The sequence below is a fragment of the Brassica rapa genome, chromosome A09, assembly GCF_000309985.2.
Source record: "Brassica rapa cultivar Chiifu-401-42 chromosome A09, CAAS_Brap_v3.01, whole genome shotgun sequence".
Classification (NCBI taxonomy): domain Eukaryota; kingdom Viridiplantae; phylum Streptophyta; class Magnoliopsida; order Brassicales; family Brassicaceae; genus Brassica; species Brassica rapa.
In genome coordinates, this window is record NC_024803.2 from 27,612,353 (window position 1) to 27,634,167 (window position 21,815).

Consider the following 21,815-nt stretch of genomic DNA (forward strand, 5'->3'; position numbering starts at 1 on the left):
GTCTAAAATGTGGTTTCATATCTACGTGACCACACAAATATAATGTCGTGGAATTGCTTTGAATTCAAATCTCCTGAAGTCCATCTAAACTAAGACCATCTTCATGTGATTATTTTCTATGTGTTATACTCTGTGTATAAAATATGATAGGTTCCGATAGGTAAACATTGCTTAATCACGGGATCGTGAAAAATACAGTTAAGCTACAGAAAAAGATAATTAAGTTACGGAAATTTTTTAAAATTACGGGATAGCAGAATTATATTATACTAATTAATATAATTTATATGATATTTATTTTATTATAATAAAAACAATCACCAATAATTAAATTAATTATTACAAAATTTGAAAATAATTAAAATTTATTAAAATACTTTATTTTTTATTATAAATATTTAGCTTATTTTCAATATGTTTAATAGTAGATTGACATCTTATAATATTATAAAATAAATTATAATATAATTTTATTTACAACAAAAATATTCATCCTTAAAATATTTAGTGCTATTTATTTAAATTAATTCGAAAGTGTTGATTGTGTAAATAATCTACTAAATTTACTGTTTCATTTGATGAAATTTTTATTTATATTTTTGTCAGCAAAAACATAAATATATAGTTTTTAATTTTTTTTCTTCATTCCGCAACTTTGTTTGATTCGTAAAAAAATATGCAAAATTGCGTAAAAATGCCATCCCCCTCAAAATTACCATGCCACGGTAAAAAGACTCATAAAAATGCCCCCTCAGTTTACAACTTTCTTTTACCCAAAATAAAGACATTGCACAGCTTTCTTTACACAACTGTTGTTCTATCGTCAACAAATCTCGCCTTATTACAACAATATAAGCTTCGAATGGTGATCATTGTCTCGTCTCACCCCGCAGTTAACAGTAACAAAAATCTCTACATATACTATATATCTATACATTTTTATAATTGTTAGAACTGCACCGCAGTTGAATCACTTGTTCTGCACCGCTCAAATCGCAGTCACCATTCGGAGCCATAGTGATTTACTCTGACAATGTTTGTTCAGACGAGACAACAATGATACAAAGACATGCAACTGTCACAGTCCACCAATCATACTCACTTTAAGTATTTTGTCTTTTGCTTTCCATGAGATTTTATCTTTTCAGTTTAATTATATGATATTTCCAACTAAACACGAACAGTGCGATTGGTAAATGTAAGGGTATATGAAAAGGTGAGTGAAAGAAAAAGGGTGAAAAAAAACAATCCAGAGAAATCATATAATTTTGATAAAATTTAGACAGTGTGATTGATAAACATTAGTTGACAAAAAAAAAGTGATTGATAAACATTAGAGTTAACTGAAATAATTAAAGTAGAGTACATTACCATTTTTTTGGTATCATTATTCATGTTTACTAACACTAAAGAGATATTTTCAAAAATATTTTCTTTATTAAGTGGCAACAAACTTTTTTTATTTTTGTTTTTTATATATATAATAAATAATTATTTAAATAAAAATATTTCAAAAAATTTTAAAAATAACTTTTTTTAATGTTTTCGAATTATACTTTTTCAAATTCGGACTTTTATTTTAAAAAAATTGAATTCTTTTTGAATTTTTTTTTCAAAATTTCTCTTTGAAAATCAAAAATTATTTTTGAAACTATTTTTAAAGTATTTATTTATATATTTATTAGAATCCTAAATTTCACATTCTAAAAACCCTACCCAGCTCTCAACTCTAAACCCTAAGTCTAGATTAGTTAATCTTAAAATTATAAATGTATTTTACCATTTATTAAAAATGAAAGTAAAATGATTAGTGTAAACATGTTAAAATATCACTATAAATATGGTATTTTTAGCAATTTTCAAAATGAAAATTCCCCGTAAATGAGTAAATGGACTAATCCAGTTTCTTATATCCAAAATCAAAAGTCTAAATAAAATAAGGAGAAATTTCAATTCTACCACGAGTTTGATACCACTTTTCAAATTTACAATTAATGAATAACTATTTTCATAATTACCTTAAATTTGTGATAAAATAACACTAACTAAAATTTTAAAATATTAATAGAACATTTATAAATCCAACCCCTTAATACATAACTTTAAACAATAATCACTAGAGAATAAATCCAAATATTAGTATATATTTTGATAGGTCGTATTTTTGAAAAGTAGTACTTAACATGTGGTATTTCTAACCAAATTTCTTATAAAATAACGACATATTATTTTTATGATAATATTCCTATATACATATAAATTAAAAGTGCCTCAAAACATTTTAATAAAGAACAATAAAATACTTACCAGTTGTTACAATTTCATTCTCAAAATAATATATATTAAGTTATACATAATATTATTAAAGTATATTTACATATTTAAGACAACCACAAAACAAAATGAAAATATAAAAAAAAAATCAAAATTTTAATCTTTTTAAGAACAAAAAAAATGTAGTTGAAATGGGAGAATTAGTAGTAAGGGTATTCAATTCAGTAACAGCAAACCAAAATAAATAAAATGGTTTGTATTTGGTGATACCTAATAAACCGAATGAATTTTATTTTTTCAAAACTGCAGTATATAAACATGGTTAAATATAATAACCGAATTAAACTTCAATTTGATTTTGAAAGAATATATGTAATTTAATATACTCACAAAAAGAGTAACTGGACTAATCCAGTTTCTTATATCCAAAAGTAAAGGTTAAAAAAGTAATAACATATAATTTTTATGATAATATTTTATTATTTTTATACATCTAAATTACGGAATTTCTCAAAGTATTTTAATAAATAAAATAAAATACTTACCAATTGTTACAGTTTAATTCTCAAAACAATTTATATTAAGTTATACATAATTTTTAAAAAATATTTACATATCTAAAGCAACAACCAACCTAAAATACAAATGCAAAGTTAATCAAAATTTTATTTATATAGAACAAAAAATAATGTAGTTGAATTCGGAGAAATAGAATTAGGGATGTTCAATCCGGTAAAACCGAAATGAAACAGAAAAAAAAAACAGTGTGTCTTTGGTAATACCAAATAAACCAAAATCAAATGCATGTTATTTTTAAGAAACTGTAATATATAAAAATGGTTCAGTATATTAATCGAATAAACCGAACAAGCTGATTAATTAGGTTATAGTAGTATATTTATATGTAAATTGTATATAACTAATAATATATACATAATTTATTTTATTGATATGATCTTCATTAAACCGGTGATTTTTGTAATTCTTTTTGTTTTAAGTTTAAAGTTATTTTGGTTTTCTCATTTTTATCAAACTAAATAAAATATAACTTTTGTTGACAGATCATTGTGCTAAAATTTAGTTTTTAATAATATTATGACGATATTTAAAACTTTTTTTTATATGAAAGTTATCATAATTATTAACTTTTTGCTCTTACTAATTATTTCTCAATTGTTAATTAAAACAGAAAAATATTCTATTCGAACTATAGAGTAGTGAAGATATCTTTATGTTTCAATAAATCTGATTCTTAATCATATAAAATAAATTTCTTAGAATATATAACATATAAATATAGCTATATTTTTTATATAAAACCGAATAAACCAAAATCGATAGTATATAAACTGCACTAAACTAAAGTAGATGTGTTATTAATATGGTAGATAGTTTTTTTATGATCATGGTATCCGGATGCCCTTGAGAGAGACCCGACTAGCGCCTAAAGACCGTCTTGATTAGCGCTTAAAGACCGTCCACCGGAGCTAAGCCAGAGAGCCCGCCGAAGGTATCCTTGAAGACCATCTTTTTCATCCATTTTAATCGATGGGTGCCGAAATACGAACCTAGGTGGTAGAATTTACAACCGTGAACCCTTTACCACCATGCTACAAGCGCCGGGTTAATATGGTAGATAGTTTTTACTAACCAAAATATCAAAAACCCCCAAAAACATGAACATTAACTGATCCAAAAGTCCGAACTACATCTCTAAGTAGTATGTAGAAGCAATTTAATATACTTAAATGATAACCAAAGCGAATAGATATTAAATATCTAAAATCACATATCTAATTAAAATATAATTTTATTGATATAAATTATGCACATAAACTATAAAATAATTAAAAAAAATGTTAATCAATTATAATAATATTTTTATTTTATTAATATTTTTATTAGTGCATGAATCCGAGAGAATCACCTAATTATAACTAACGTGACAAACAGTCATTACCAAAATAAAATTTGATGTATTTTCATGTTTATATACAATACACCACAAAATAATGAAAAATTATATTCTACTTGATTGGTAATTTTTAGTTTAATCTAATCAAAAGTAAAATATTGATCTAGAGCAAAATTTTAGTCTATATTACCTTTCAATCACACACGAAATATTAAAAATATTTTCAGTGAAACTGTTATATATATCAAAGATTTTACACAATATTAGAACAGGGAAAGGTATTGATGATCACTAGTATTGAACTATCGATGATTCCAAATTAAATTATTTATTTATCAATGATTTTACAAAATATACTGAGAAAGGCATTAATGATTATTAACAAAAAATATTCATTTTAGTACATAAAAATGCAGCAGAAAGCAGCTGAGCTCACAAAAATTCTACTTACACTAGCTTCAAGCTGGCTTCTGCCGCCCTGCTTTAAAAACTAGTATTTGTTCCCACACAAAAAAAATTAAAAATTCCCTATGCACAGTAAACCAACCATGACCTGTTTCGGTTTACTGCATCTTAAGCCTGGTTTAACATATCAGCCGAATTCACGAAGGTGCCGTGAAAACCATACGGTACTCTTGATGGCAACTTAATGGTTGCTTCCAGTTCCAACGTAACGGCGTTAACAATCTGAAGCTCCGATTTCCAACCCTCCTCGTCGTGCACAAACGACATAATGTAACCGTCATCTTCTCCGTCAGATTCTAACCCTCTGGGTAAGAAAAAAGGTTCACCTCCGTATTTTTTATCACCGTAAAAATGATTTTTGACTTCTCCGGTTGAAAGATCCACTTTAGCGAATCCGGATACTTTAGGCCACGGTTCGGCTATGGCTAGGTACGCGTACCGGGTTTTCCTCCCTAGAAAATTCCGGTTCACCATACCAGCTTCAAGATTCATCTGAACCGAACCGGGAATTATAGTTCTTCGTGTGGATTTTCCGGTTTTGAGATTTAACCGGATTTCAGATAAAACACTGTTGAGCTGCTCATCACACTCGTTGAAGATGGAATCCGCCGGAGTCATACAAGATCCGATCACAACAACCTCATCAGTCTCCGGCGACTCCCAAGCGTTCCACAAGTGGAAACAGAAAGTGTCCGGAGACTCGACCCAGATCATCTCCGACGCGTCCTCGGCGTTTTTCGGCAAAATACCAAACCGGGAGACTTTCTCTCCGTCGTACTTAACCGGTGATTTCCCAAGAAACATGTCGGCGAGCTTAAACACAACTTGTTGATCGGGAATCACCACGAAATTCTCTGTGATCGCGAAATCGTGCATCATCGTCGGACTCGCGAGAGGAATCTCAACGTCCGGCGACTTCTCCCCTTCCGGCGAGAATCTGAAGTATTTAAGGTACGGTTTCTTAACGACGTCGTAGCTCAACGCAAATAGCTCCTTCGTTTCAGGGTCAATTTTAGGGTGAGCGATCATGGCGGAGTTTAACTGTCCGTCGAAGTCGAATCTTCCGACGGTCTCGAGATCGCCATCATCGGTAACGCGAACTTGGTAAGGGAGATCGTCTTCAGACATTGCTAATAACCGGTCGTGGAAATAAACCAAACCGGCGTTAGCGACTCCGGTTCCATTACGGTGATTTAATAAACCGAATAAACCACGTGCGTAAAATAGCATCAACCGAGCGATACCGGTGTGACCGTGTAGCTCGCCTATGGCTTTAGGGAAAATCGGAGAACCAAGACGTTTCTCCTGAACCAATCTCTCGGTTTCGGTAAACCGGCACGAGTAACTCGCGTCTCCGTTAGTGATTTTAACGGCGTGAACCATGCCGTCTCCGTCGAAGAGGTGATGACCAGAGACTGGCTCGAAGAGTGGATTAGCGCCGTTACGTAAATAAACGCCGTCAATGCAGTCAGGGATTTTCCCGGTAACGGAGAGTGATGATTTAACGGATTGCTCCGGCACCGGAGCGTAGTTACCGGAGATCTGATGGCGAGGATCAACGGTTTTAGGAAGAGGCTGAGAACGCTCGCGAGAGAGTAATGCGGCCTCGGCGAAGTCGAAAGCGGCGGACGCGGCGCGTTGGAGAGGATTCCAGTGAGAAGTGTCCTTTTCCAGAATTATGGGCTTTGGCGAAGGGTAGTTTGGGAATAATAAAGCCGGAGAGTCTGTGACGGAGTTTGTTGAGAATTTACGGCGTCTGGACTTGGTGTTGGTGTAACTAACGGAGGATGACGGTGAAGGAGCATCGAGATCTGACGGTGCAAAGGAGAGATTGAGTTTGGCTGTGTTTGGTGATATTATGTAAGAAGAAGCCATGGGAGAAAGAGAGTTGAGAGATTTTGAGAAATCGGGAGTGAGAGAGGTTGAGTATATATAGACTTTCTTCTGAGGTTGGACTAAGAAAATCAAATATAATAATGTTTTTTCTACATAAAAATAAGGAAAAGTAATCGCATATTAAAATATGAAATACTATGTTATTATATACTTTTTTTATTTGACTCCAACTGAATAGACATTTTTAACACCAATCAGTTTTTGACATAATTACATTCTGATGTATCAAGAGTTACATACTGAACAATACTGCATATAGTCAAGAATCTTCATGGTAAATTAATTTATTACCCTAAGAGGGATCATAGCCTTTTTGGTTGACTACATATTCTGGTGGTCCTTCTCACGTCAGTAACTTTATGTCGTTCAGAATTGCTGGTTTCCTCTCAAGAACTGGATTTTTCCAAGAAAATATCAAGACAAAACTGGATTTTCCTACTTGTTTCCCCTTTTTGAAGATGGTAGTGGGTTCTGGTTAGTGTAAGCTATGCAGTTCACACAGCTCTGACTCTCTTCTCCTATGCAGTTGGTTTAGGGTTTTTGAGGGTATTGTCGGCGTTGTTTTGGTCTAGTCGATGCTAATGATGTTTTGGACTTGTGACGCGGTAGTATTGCGGTTTCCTTTGTAATGAAGGGTTTTAAAGGTTCCAAGTTTTCGCCTGATTTAGGTTCCGTAAGCTGGTCTCACGCTACTCTTTTGGACTTTGATCGTCCCTTCTTCAGCCTTTTGCCAATGGTTCTCGGTACGTTTGTCAGGTGTCTCCTCTATCTTCTGTGGTTGGCAGGTGTTTATAGGCCTTTCGTATATTTTTAGTTATTTGTTTTTGCAGTCAATTGTCTTATTTTGCGTATGCAACAAATTTGATGTTTTTTTTTAAACTGCAACAAATTTTGGTAAATATTAATATTAACTATCAAAATTATCGAGAAAAATATATCCTCAAATTATTACCTTAACCATGCACGTGATGTTACGTCAATGTATCTTTTCAGAAAATACTGTATTGATTTTGCTACAAAATTCCTAAATTCACACAAAATATATTGGTTTATGACAAATAGATTTGATTGTCTGTAACACAAACCACATATAGTCAATTAACACGCAACATACGATAACTCAGATGCCTTTCTGATTTTCTGCATATGAAAAAAGCTCGAAAGTTTCACTAGCATGATAACTTGTGAAGATTAATTAGAACCGTACACTTTCAATATTAAAATACAACGATAGAGAATATTTAATGTATAACGTTTAGATCCATAACAACCTAGGTACGTAGTAAAATGGTCTAATCATTATAGTAAGATTCAAACTGATTCTTTTACTGAAACATATGTTCACTTTCTCTCTATCTGTTTTTACTATAGTAATGAGTATCCCAAATTGTGGAGCTCGGTTGATTCAATTAGTAGGTCGACCATATGTTGCAAATGGTGGGTTGGTTCTGTCTTCATCATAAGAGATTTGCTATAGTTTTGCACTGAGCATGAGATCCAACATAGTATATAAAAATTACTAATGATTATACTATCCTAAGTCTTATTCAGAAAAGTTTACCATGAATTGGTACCAGAAATAATATTATCTTAGGGAAATAGTCTATAAAGATAACACTACATGTACAAAAATTGAAATTTCTAAGGTAATAAAATATTTTGACATTACGCTTCTTGAACTAATCTCAAAGTCGCACATGCAATATCGAATTGGTTTTGCTGTATGTGCAACACATCAATGATCCTGACTTGACATGCAAAACTCTGTCTTTCACCGGAAATGTTTAGGTTTAAATTTTCATCAGGAAGTCATCCATCGATATAGACTGATTAGGATGATTCTTCAGTTGCGTGTGACACGACATTGTTTTTTTTTTCTAAAATTGTTATGTTACATGAGAGTCTTTTTGAGGACAGAGGGATTCTTTGTCAAGAACTGGAAATAACGAACAACCAATCTCCACTGATCTCCCAGTTACAAGACGATAAGTTGAGAATTTGGGAATTTGGTAAAGCAAATTAATAGTGAAATACAAAAGATTACCAATAAAGTAATCAAACGTATCAACCGGAACCGGATCCATCGACTAAGAAATTTACAATGAATGAGAAAAGGACGTGTAGGAAAGTTCCGTTAATTTATTTATTTTATAATGTATGTAGATACTCTTTATAAATTTGGTCGGTCCACGTGAAATTGTGTTGGGCAGGTGGGCCGTAGCAGAAGAAATAGAAAACAAGACTTGCAATCTTGGGTCCACTCGACTCAATTTCGACGTGACTAGTTCGGTCTTTGGGTCTATTTCTTTTCCTTTTTCCTTCAAATTTTAAAACCAACGTCTATTTATATATTATTTTGGTTGAAATGCAAGAACCACTTCACATTAGTTTAACAATTAATCTTTCTCAAAATGTACTTTTATATCATATCGTCAATTGTGTGTTTTGCCTATATATGAAAGTGTTTATGTACAGAACAATAGAGACGACCAAAAGTCATAAAAAGATGGGTGCATGAATCTGGTGTCGCACTTTCTAACCTTAATTTCCATTTACATATCCACTTTTGTCAATCTCTTACTAAACATCTACATACATATATATATTTATGAATGTTGAAATAAGTTTCTGCGTAACCAATATAATTATGACTTTCGGCTCTTATTCTGACATCATTTCTGTGAATCTTTTTAAATTTTTACATAAGAGATGATTTTTACATGGTTGGATAGTTGTTTGTATAGTGGATATCTATAGTATATCAGCAACTATAATTACATGGGTGATTTCTTGGATATTCGTTTATGTTTTCGGGCTTCTTTGGTTAAAAAAATAATATCAATTTTGGGATGTAATAGAATTTTGTTATTCGTACATTGAGGAAACTTATAATAAGATGAGACAGCAGGGGTGTGCTGATGAATAGGTTGTGAGATTAATGTTCATGTCTTATATCAACACTCTTGTCCTACCTTTCCCTTCTTGCCTACTCCTTGTTTCTCTTTTGTCTATAATAATTATATTTAACAATTATGATGTATAGTGATATTATGCACTAGATAACCATATTTAGTCAAAAAACCATATTTTACTATCTTTTTTACTAAAATGACAGATACCAATGTTGTAACTAGTTGCTTCATTTATTACATGTGTTTTCTTTTCTGTAAAATAACATGGATTCAACGTGTTTTTTACAAATGTTTTGTTATTTCTAAACACTCGCTATATTTCATGACATTACGTTATTGTATTATATCATATACAAAAACTCATCGTTATATATCTAATAGGCTAATACGTTCTCTTCTTATCTCATATAATGGGTATACAAATTGTTTAACGATCCCATATAACATAAGAGGTTCTTTTATAACTAATTTATTGTAATCGAGTAATTGAAAAAACTCGCTCAATTAACTGAGATAATTAACATGGTAGACTCTTCGCACAACGATTTCAATCATGATTGATCAATATGAACGTTTTGAATGCAAGAAAATTCCGCTTTTCTATAGTTAGCACGGGGTTATATAACAAAATTCGTGTTTATAATGCTGATTACGTTCTCTACCAAATCTTGTAAAATATCATTCAAATGGATGCATGCAAGCGTAAATGGGAACACAAGTACATATACAAGATCATCACGCATATGCATATGTGCATAGAGTAACCAATCATGTCCACATGAGTCCTGAGTCACTTGTAATCCTATCTTATCATATGCAGATGCAGACATGGTGTGTCACATTCTGATCATGAAGCTACACGATCTGATCATGAACTGACAAGAGAGCGAAATATGCAAGTGTATGTACGTTGATACATACATATGCATGCATACAAATATGTAGACATGCATGTGTCCTGGTGCAAGTAGGTGTTTTAAAGCTGTCGTTGCAGCACATTTCATTAGATTTAAAGTTCATGTGTAGGGTCAATTTTTGGGTTGGCAAGAGGTAATTTGTACTTGATTTAATTCCCGTGAGTTCTTAGTTTGGATAAAAACATAACTATACTCGAATTTGGTAAAAGTAGGAAGACTTGTACGATATCCACTCGCTACATATATAAGCATTTGATAACTCTCCGATTCTTAGAACAACTCTAATGAGATTTTTTCTACCTAAGATCAAGATTAACCCCAGTCTCTTAATTGAGGATTTTAACTAAAAAAAACTAAGAACTGTCTATTAAATAAGAGATATAAGAGCCGTCTTCTAGCCGAAAAGTATAAAATAGCAAAAACAAATGTCAAATCATGAGTTAAGAATCCTGGCTAAGAGACTATGGTTAATCATGCTCTCTCTAAAAATACATATATGTGTATATATATATAAATATTAGTATTTAGTTGTGAATAGCTAAGCTTTACGGAAAATCCAACTGAATATTAATATTAATATTTATATATAACATACATATATATGTATTTTTAGAACTTTAGATAAAGAAATTTTCATTGGGGTTGTTCTTATAAGATCTAAAAAAAACTCCATCCAAGGTTTTATTCTATTAATCATTATTGCAGGTCTCAAATCACCGTGATGCAATAAAGATGAAAAATCCTTTACGCATAAAAGAAAAAAATATAATAATATGTACAGTTGTGGAAAATGTTATGAAATAATATATGAAAGAGATCTATGTAAAAAATGTATAAAATAATGGTAAGTTCATAACAGTGGGATTTTTTTTTTTTTGACAACCATAACAGTGGAAATAATTGAACATTTCTCCGTTTTACACCGATTGAAGCAACTCCAAAATATTTATATTCATATAAGAGATAAATGCAAGTTGTTTACACAGCTTGTCCTCTTGATGGATGACCAAGATGACAGATCAAAACCGTGATCAGAGAAGCTTTAAAATTTGCTTTAGTACTGCTTGACAGTGCCTGCCAATGGCCAATCACTCCAATTTAGGTGGACTTGAGAGCAACTCTGAAAAGCTGGTTGCACGTTGTAGTTTATATATGATATAATTTAGGGTTATTCTCTTTTATTTTTTTTCACTCATTATTGATGTTATTGTGTGTTTCGTAATGACTTGCTCTATTCTCGAACACTCGACCCTCTCTATTCAATTACATGATTATATATCGAGTGTTGACTCATGATCATGCGAATACTCAATGGTAAAACGTAATAATTCTACTTTCGTTGTTAAGCAAAAAAAAAAAAAAAATCTACTTTCGTTTTGTTATATGTAAATAGTTGGTCATTCTCAAAAAATCTGAACATATAATTAACTATCTAGTCCACTGGAATGAAATACCCTTTTAAGTAAACGGATGAATTCTAACATAAAATTCAGATTTATTCTCGTGATCTATAGAAAATCAGACTTTTTGCCATTATAAATAATTAGTGGAATGAAATACCTTTTCAAAATTCTTTTTATTTTTAGGGTTACTTAGTGATTGTATGTAGTTAAATTAATTAAGAACCACAGTTTGAAATCATATATTGTCTTGAAAAAGATAGGGCTAACAACTAGTAAGAAATCGAGAGATCTAATTGGCCAAATTGGCTTTCAAAGTAAAAGCAATTCTCATTGGTGAGAATTGTGCAATCCAACAAGTGGCTTCAGCGTTTGGAGACAAAATGTACTATGTTTCTCCAAAGTTGTGTGTTTCAGGCATCTTCCACTCTTTCCTTAGTGCCTTATGACAGTTTTTTTTTTTTGAGCTTTAACGTTTTAATTCATAGTGGATGTCTTGTAGAGTTTGTTAGGTTCACCATTGTCTCTGATCCATTGATCCTCCAAGGCATTGATGATTGAATACTACTTATTATATCGCGGTTACCTCTCCAACTCAGCAGTCTAGACCTTGTAATTACTTTGGTACATCTTATTGGATCCACAACTAGTTACTTTGGCGGATGTGCTGTGATAGCATATACTTAGGTTCCAAAATATTTCATGTTATACGAGCTTAGATCGACAGAACACATGGCTTTAAATATTTTGCAACACATGACTTCTAACATCTTTATATATAACAAGTATCATTTAAACCAGAGAACTCTTTTTTTTCTTAACTAAAAACGAGAGAACTCTTGCAACTACAAACATTTCAGCTATAGCCTATAGTTTATGAGATGTTATTGATAGTCTAGTTTCTGTTGGTCTAGTATCTCTAAACCCTTTTGATTTATAGTACAAATAAATGATCCTAGACCAGCCGCAATTAAAGGATTTTATTTGCTTGTAACGTTACCTCTTATAGAATCCTAATTCCCACGGCTGATATATTTTGAACATGCTGATTTTTTTTTTGACTAGGTCCGGAACAATTATGCATATAATTAAGTTTTTCAATTTCATTCTTTTTGTAATTAAAATAAAACCACGTCAAAAAGTTAAAATATTACATTTTTATTTTTAGATTTGAAATGATTAAGTTTTTTCTTGCTAAAGAATAATTAAGTTTGTTGGTTTGAACAAGGGTTTATTGGTAGAATAACAAAAAAAAAAAAAATAGATTTTGAGAGAGAGAGGGAAAGAAAAAGATAGGAAGAGAAAGCATGAGAAATGGTGAAATTTTAGTTAGATAGTGAATTATATTTTTCTTGATGTTATTGAACCTAATTTCTCCTTTTCCTAGGGTGGACGGAGTGCATAGCGTACGGGGGGAGGGGGCACGTGCCCCCAACTAATTTTTAATTTTTTTTTAACAAATGCTGTAAATATATATACAGTGAAACCTCAATAAATTAATAATGCCAGAACTACACCAAAACTATAATTTTTTATTAATTTATAAAGATATTAATTTATTGATATATTAGTTGAATCAAAAACTCAATTTGAAATAATAAAATTATATTATTTTATAGTAATTTTTAGTATATATTAATTTAGAGAGGTTATACTGTATATATAAGTGCCCCCAGCTGAAAGAAAAAATACAATGAAAACTTTGTTGTGCCCCTTATTAAATCCCTTATTAAATATACACAAAACGTTAGATGATGGCCAAATATTAGCACATGGTGAGCACCAAAACACAACAAATATAAGGGAATTCGGTTAGCCACATGGACTGCACATATGGCTATGAAGACTAAATTGGTACAAAAGGTTAAATTTCACCAACTTATCATTGCAACTTCTCATTAGAAAGATCTTATGTCTATATCTACTACTACTTTGGAGAGGCAAAATCATTAAAATAAAGATATAAGAATCCGACATATACATGCATGTATTCAAGAAAATTCAGAAACTGGATACAATTGGCACATGGAATGATCTTTATGCAGATCTTTTCATGACCATTCACTGATATTTTGAATTTGATAATACGTAAATTATGTATGATTGAGTGATCGAGGATATAAAAAATGTTTTAATGTTTTGGCGAAAATATTATCTCAAATCAATATGTGCTTTTGTCCAAACAAATAATCGAGAGAATCGAATCCTATGGTGGTGAGGAACTCACGAAAAAACTACCAACGGTCGACTATACCTACCAAGCAATAGTCATAATCACATACTGATTAGTAGCATCCTCTTTTTATATTAGTTTTAAAGAATATATACTTGCATATATTTCAAAGATTCGTCCAGAACACAGATCTCCGGAGAAAGCAAGATAATCATATATTCATAGAATATGGTAATCTATATCATAAATCCATATTTTCAGCTAGACTTTTGCTAATATATAAGCAAAATATTAGAGATTATTATATATAATATCCCCCTATACATTAAAAGAGAAGTCACTTTAGTGATTTCTGCTGAGGTGGCACTCATATAGAGCTTTTCACGAAAAACGTTATAATTCTATTGGTTGGTTTTTTTGAATTTTTCTTTTTCATTTATTTTAATCAATCGCTTATGTAGACAAGCCCAAAACTATTGTCGATTTCGTTAAGCCCATATATAGCTAGGGGATAATAATTATCGATTTAGTTTAGCTTTGGGTACCCGTTCGGGTTCGGGTCGGGTATTTCGGTATAGAGGTGTAGAACCCGTTCGGGTATTTTTGTACTTCGGGTCGGGTTCGGGTATTTTTAGTTCGGATTCGGTTATTTCGGATATGGTTCAGATATTTAGATTTTGAAAAAAAAAATTAAAATTTTCATTTCTCAAGTTTCTTATATTTAAAAATATAACTTTCAGTTAACTAATTTTTTATTTTTAATAGATTGAATAGTTAATATATTTGGACATAACATTTTAAAACTAAAAATGCATTAATTTAGTTATTTTTTTTAAATTTCGGATGTAACTTTTTATTAATTTTTTAAATAAAAAACTTGACATGCATTTTAAGTGAGTAGCAAATCATTTTTTCGTAATTGTATGTATATCATATGAACTTTAAGTATGTGTAGTATCAATATAAATATTTTATATAAAATGAGAGATGTAAACTAAAAATATAAGGTTAATTATACATATGTTCGGTTATCTTCGGATATCCATTCGGGTTCGGGTATCCAATCTCTCCTTATTCAATACCCGTTCGGGTATTTTGCTACTTCGGTTCGGATTTCAGTTTGGGTTTTTCGGATCGGGTTCGGGTGCCACTTCGGATATCGGGTAAACTGTCCACCCCTACTAATTAGGTTGTTTGTTTTTAATAACTTACCTTTCTAATATGAATTACTTGCGCAAGTTGAAATCATTAAATATGCAAATAACTTATTGACAAAATTTGTTTTTAATAACTTACCTTTTTAATATAGATTACTTGCGCAAGTTGAAATCATTAAATATGCAAATCACTTATTCACAATATGGATTACTTGCGCAAGTTGAATACATTAAATTTTATCGATTTAGTTTACCCTTGGGCAAGATTTAGAATTAAGACAAATATTAAAAACTTTCCTTATTATTCAAACGGTAAACTTGCGCATGTTGATATCATATTTATTATATTGCTTACAAAATATTTTAATGTTTCAAATTAGGTTGTTTGTTTTTAATAACTTACCTTTCTAATATGGATTACTTGCGCAAGTTAAAATCATATCATATGCAAATCATTTTTTGACAATACACATTTAATATCTTTCTTTAAACGATTTTATTATTTATTGTGCAAAATATTAAAATCATTAATATGAGAATAAATCGACTATATATATATAGGAGACACCCAAGGTCTTAAAATACAAACTTTCTCTTTTCATTCTTTAAAGTATTATTCACAAATCTCTCCTCTCATACTATTAAGGTATTACGACAATGCTGTTTGTGTGCTAAGAAAAATGTGTTTAGACGCAAAGGCTCCTCATCTTTAGAACCCTGAACTCAACTCTTTGTGTCTTGTCCCCAAAAAGCATGTTTGGTCTATCTTTTCCTTGTGTTGAATACTGGTAACGACAATATGGTCTTCCTTTTTTTATATGTAGACCAGGTCGTGAGAGTGATAGTGATCCAGAAAACCTTGATTGAACATGCTGAGAAGCTAGGCGTATTTAAAGAAAGTTCTTGAAGAGGTTCTTTAGTACTTTTTCCCTCTTTGTTGAATATTGTCCGGGAAAGTATTACATAGTATCATTTAGTAATACTATCTTATATCATTTTTTTTGTTGAATATACTATCTTATAAGTAAGCTAGCATTATGCATTTTTTATTTAATTCATGAGATCATTTTCACACAGCAGAGAACCTTTTGGAATGGCACAGGGAGGAAATTTCTCAGGGATATACAGGAAGGTTTAACTGAAGCCGCTGAAGTGGGATGGTGAATGCGAAGAATAAAGACCTGTAGAGGCCCTTATGATTCTTAAATACGGCGGTGTTCTAACTCACGCTGGTAGAAAACAGGTGTTTACATACTTTACCATTTAATTTGTCACTGTTATATATATATATATATATATATGTTTTCCAAATATGGAAGAATTGTTTAACTTATTGACGTTTAATATCACTTGCCATATAATCTAACGAATATTACAAATAACAATTTATGGAAACTATTCTCAAAATTAATGAAAGATTAATAATGTTTTATTTATTACTTTTAATATTTATAACCTATAAAATAAAATGAACGAAATTTTATATAAGATAATTATAATAGTTTTATCCTCTACTTGATGAACTGTGTTCGAATATACTTATATAATAACTATTTTATATATTACAAAATTCAAAAATGTTTATTAATATTATTTTTAAATTATTTATCGTTGTTTAAAAAATAAATTTATCATAATTTTAAAATAATTTATAAAATGCTTACAAAATGCAAGGCAAAGTTGCACTTTCAAGAGTTAAATCGGGATCTGGATTAAAAATCCTAATAACTGGTAAAGAAGGGAAGCCGAAGACAAAAACATTGAATGTTGTCTACAAAAAAAATTTCAGAATATTCCGTAGTCACGGTACGTAATTTTAATCTACTTTTTTTTCAAATACAAATTTAAAATATATAAACTGTTACAATTATTTATTTTTTGTATTTGCCAGATGGGTTGTGATGAGTTAGGAGACCGATGACGGTATGTCAATTTAATTTAGAAATTTATAAATCTATCAAATAATGTTAACCCGTCAAATTGCTTACAAAATATATTTAATTTTTTGCACGTTTCTAATTGAATTTGCTTTCTTTATCGAGAAATGTACTTCATAATTTATATTATTTATGGATAATATTTTGATTTTTTTATATTTTCTTTTAATATGTCTACATAAATCTTTTTTTATTATTTATAGAAAAATAATATTATTCACCTAAATAAAGAATTACGACACATATACAATCCTCCCATACATTAAAAGAGAAGTCACTTTAGTGATTTCTGCTGACATGGCATTAATATAGAGCTTCTCAGAAAAATTGTTATAATTCTATTGGTCGATTTTTTTTAATTTTAATTTTTATTTATTTTAATCAATCGCTTATGTAGACAAGCCCAAAACTATTGCCGATTTCGTTAAGCCCATATATAGCTAGGGGATAATAATTATCGATTTAGTTTAGCATTGGACAAGATTTAAAACTAAGACAAATATTAAAAACTTTCCTTATTATTCAAACAGTAAACTTGCGCATGTTGATATCATATTAATTACATTTGGTTAGAAAATATTATAATGTTTCTAATTAGTAGGGGTGGGCGTTCGGGTTCGGGTCGGGTATTTTGGATTTTCGAGTATTTCGGTATAGAGGTGTAGAACCCGTTCGGGTATTTCTGTACTTCGGGTCGGGTTCGGGTATTTTTAGTTCGGACTCAGTTATTTCAGATCGAGTTCGGATATTTAGATTTTGGAAAAAAAAATTAAAATTTTCATTTCTCAAGTTTCTTATATTTAAAAATATAACTTTCAGTTAACTAATTTTTTATTTTTAATAGATTGAATGGTTAATAGATTTAGACATAAAAATTTAAAACTAAAAAGACATTAATTTAGTTATTTTTTAAAAAAAATTGGATGTAATTTTTTGTTAATTTTTTAAATAAAAAACTTGACATGCATTTTCGGATCGGGTTCGGGTGCCACTTCGGATATCGGGTAAAGTGCCCACCCCTACTAATTAGGTTGTTTGTTTTTAATAACTTACATTTCTAATATAGATTACTTGCGCAAGTTGAAATCATTAAATATGCAAATAACTTATTTACAAAAATTGTTTTTAATAACTTACCTTTCTAATATGGATTACTTGTGCAAGTTGAAATCATTAAATATGCAAATCACTTATTCACAATATGGATTACTTGCGTAAGTTGAAATCATTAAATATTATCGATTTAGTTTACCCTTGGACAAGATTTAGAATTAAAACAAATATTAAAAATTTCCTTATTATTCAAACGGTAAACTTGCGCATGTTGATATCATATTTATTACATTGCTTACAAAATATTTTAATGTTTCTAATTAGGTTGTTTGTTTTTAATAACTTACCTTTCTAATATGGATTACTTGCGCAAGTTAAAATCATATCATATGCAAATCATTTTTTGACAATACACATTTAATATCTTTCTTTAAACGATTTTATTATTTATTGTGCAAAATATTGTTCGTCATTAATATGAGAAATAAATCGACTGTATATATATATATGAGACACCCAAGGTCTTAAAATACAAACATTTTCTTTTCATTCTTTAAAGTATTATTCACAAATCTTTCATCTCATACTCTTAAGGTATTACGACGATGCTGCTTGTATGCTAAGAAAAATGTGTTTAGACGCAAAGGCTCCTCATCTTTCATCGACTCTGCCACCCACTTTACCTTGGAAGTATTATATGCTACTTGATGAATCGACTCTGCCATCCACTTTCATCGACTCTGCCACTCACTTTACCTTGGAAAGTATTATAGAAAGATTAATAATGTTTTATTTATTACTTTTAATATTTATAAACTATAAAATACAATGAACGAAATTTTATATAAGATAATTATAATAGTTTTATACTCTACTTGATGAATTATGTTCGAATATAATTATATAATAACTATTTTAAATATTACAAAATCCAAAAATGTTTATTAATATTATTTTTAAATTATTTATCATTATTTAAAGAATAAATTTATCATAATTTTAAAATAATTTATAAAATACTTACAAAATGCAAGGCAAAGTTTCACTTTCAAGAGTTAAGTCGAGATTTGGATTAAAAATCCTAATAACTGGTAAAGAAGGGAAGTCGCAGACAAAAATATTGAATGTTGTCTACAAACAAGTTTTTCAGAATATTTTGTAGTCACGGTACGTAATTTTAATCTACTTTTTTTTTTCAAATACAGATTTTAAAATGAATAAACTGTTGCAATTATTTATTTTTTGTATTTGCTAGATGGGTTGTGATGAGTTAGGAGACCAATGACGGTATGTCAATTTAATATTATTTCATGTTCAATAAAATTTAGAAATTTATAAATCTATCAAATAATGTTAACCTGTCAAATTGCTTACAAAATTTATTTAAGTTTTTGCAAGTTTCTAATTGAATTTGCTTTCTTTATCGAGAAATGTACTTCATAATTTATATTATTTATGGATAATATTTTGATTTTTATTATATTTTCTTTTAATATGTCTACATAAATGTTTGTTTATTATTTATGGAAAAATAATATTATTCACCTAAAATAAAGAATTACGAAAAATATACAATACAATTCTAATTAATGATAATATAAAATCTGTTACTTCTAAAACTATACACTATTTATTCTATTTTTTGAATGAAAGTATCTTCGTAAACACACAAAATATTTTGTGACATTGCAATTATACATACACACAATATATGCCTCTTCATACTGACGTTACTGTGTTCCCTCTCGTGAGGTACGGGCCGAGAGAGAACACAGGGTGCAGACCGATCATGTTCTTATGCCCGCACAGGGTGCGGTCCGGTCACCTAGTATACATACTAAATGATGACACGCATCCTGCGCTGAGTGATTTTTAAAAAAATATATATTGTACTTAAATATTAGAGGTGGATATTCGAGTACTATTTGATTGAATTCAGATTCTTGAGGGTTTGGTTCAGTTCGGATCTTTACGGATTTGGTTCACGATTGAGTTCAGAATAACCCATTTTTTTTTTCAAAAACTAAATTTCATATATACTTTAAATTTTTCAAAATCTAAGAATAAAAATAATATACAATATATAAATTTGAATAATGTATGCCAAAATACTTAAACTTAACATAAAAATTGGTTTAGCTTAAATATTTGGATAATAAATCAACAGATATTTTAAGTATTTTAGGTATTACAAGTATTGTTTAGTTATTTTAAACATGTACTAATAACTATTTGTACATATTTCCAAGTATTTTGGACAACTTAAAAATGTCTTATATAATTTGTATATTCTTTTAGATATTAAATTAAAAAATAATTAATATATTTAAGTATATAAATCTTGTTCGGATATATTCGGATACCTAAAATATTACGTTTTGGATCGGGTTCGGTTCCAGTACTCTAGATACCAAAATTTTGAATCCATTCGGATATCTAACCAATTTTGGTTAAAGCTCAGTACTATTCTTTGGATCGGCCTTGGTTTGATTTTTTGGATTCAGATTTTTTGCCCAACCCTATATTTTTATTGTGACAAAATTTTAAACGAAAATGATGATGACTCATATTGATTTTGGGCATGCAACAATTTTTAAACCAAATCACAATTCTCTATGTATGTGGCCCATTTTGTTAATCATTAAAAATTTCTAGACCCATTTAAGAAAAAAAAATGGCTCGAACTTAAAAAAGCGTTACCATTTCAGATTATCAATCGAGACTTCCAAATATTCTTTGTGAGTGTTCTGACGAATAGAAAGGGGTTATGGTTAGGAAAACAAATTTGTTGTTCAATCCATATTCTCGCTAGGTGATTTCAATAATGTCTAAATAAATCTTAGTTGTATCGGTCTCTTGTAAAATTTTCGAACAATATTAATTAATAAAATCTTACACTCGATAGAGTAATCAATTGTTTCTCAATTAACATATAGGAGATTATAGTAATCACATAAATCAAAAACAATACCTCTTGTTTATTTACAATATATTTATGGTAAATAAATCAAAATAATCATTTTATTTATTTGTATGGTATATAATTATATTTCAATTATATTGACATAAATATATAGTATATTTTAATATAAATATTTATTATTGATATTTTCTACTCATATGATTTTATTAACATTTGTATATTGGACGTAACAAAAAATTTAAATCATTAATATCAAAAATTTTGGTGTGGTATTTTTCGATGCAAATTCCAAAAATAAAATATTAAAATCTCAATACTCTTTTCAATGCAAATTTTAAAATTAACATATTTATGTATTTTAAATGGTACATAGTTTAATTTAAACGATATATATATAATATAAAATTTAATATGAATATCTATTAAATAAAAATTCATATTAATATGATTGTATGATCATTTGTATCTTGTTATAGCAAACAAATTAAGCCATTGATCACAAAATTTTCAAAGGGATTTTAAACATTTTTTGTAATTTAAAGTCATTTTACAAAATTCAAAATATAGCATATAAGAAAAAAAAACTATTTTTATTATATGGTTAATGTGATTGTTTAATTTCTTTTAATAATATAAAATTTAAAAAAATTCAGGATGGATGCAAAAATTGTTATCAAATTTTTATTATTCATAACCATTATATATATATATATATATATATATATTGATCATATTAAGTAACTTCGTTGCTTTTATTTAAGGTCTCCTTTTAATTAATACAAACTTAAAGTTA

At 29.5% G+C, this 21,815-nt stretch overlaps 1 protein-coding gene across 1 annotated transcript; it reads right to left on the reverse strand.

Annotated features, from left to right (window-relative positions):
• Positions 1-3,204: 3,204 nt before the first annotated feature.
• On the reverse strand, positions 3,205-14,545 carry LOC103840429 (probable 9-cis-epoxycarotenoid dioxygenase NCED5, chloroplastic). Its single transcript, XM_033281368.1, has one exon. The coding sequence runs from the start codon at positions 6,527-6,529 to the stop codon at positions 4,763-4,765; it is 1,767 nt and encodes a 588-aa protein (XP_033137259.1). The 5' UTR covers positions 6,530-14,545; the 3' UTR covers positions 3,205-4,762.
• Positions 14,546-21,815: the final 7,270 nt, after the last annotated feature.

Excerpts from the sequence above, each read along its gene's own strand:
- LOC103840429 (XM_033281368.1), bottom strand. The coding sequence starts at position 6,529 with ATGGCTTCTTCTTACATAATATCACCAAACACAGCCAAACTCAATCTC.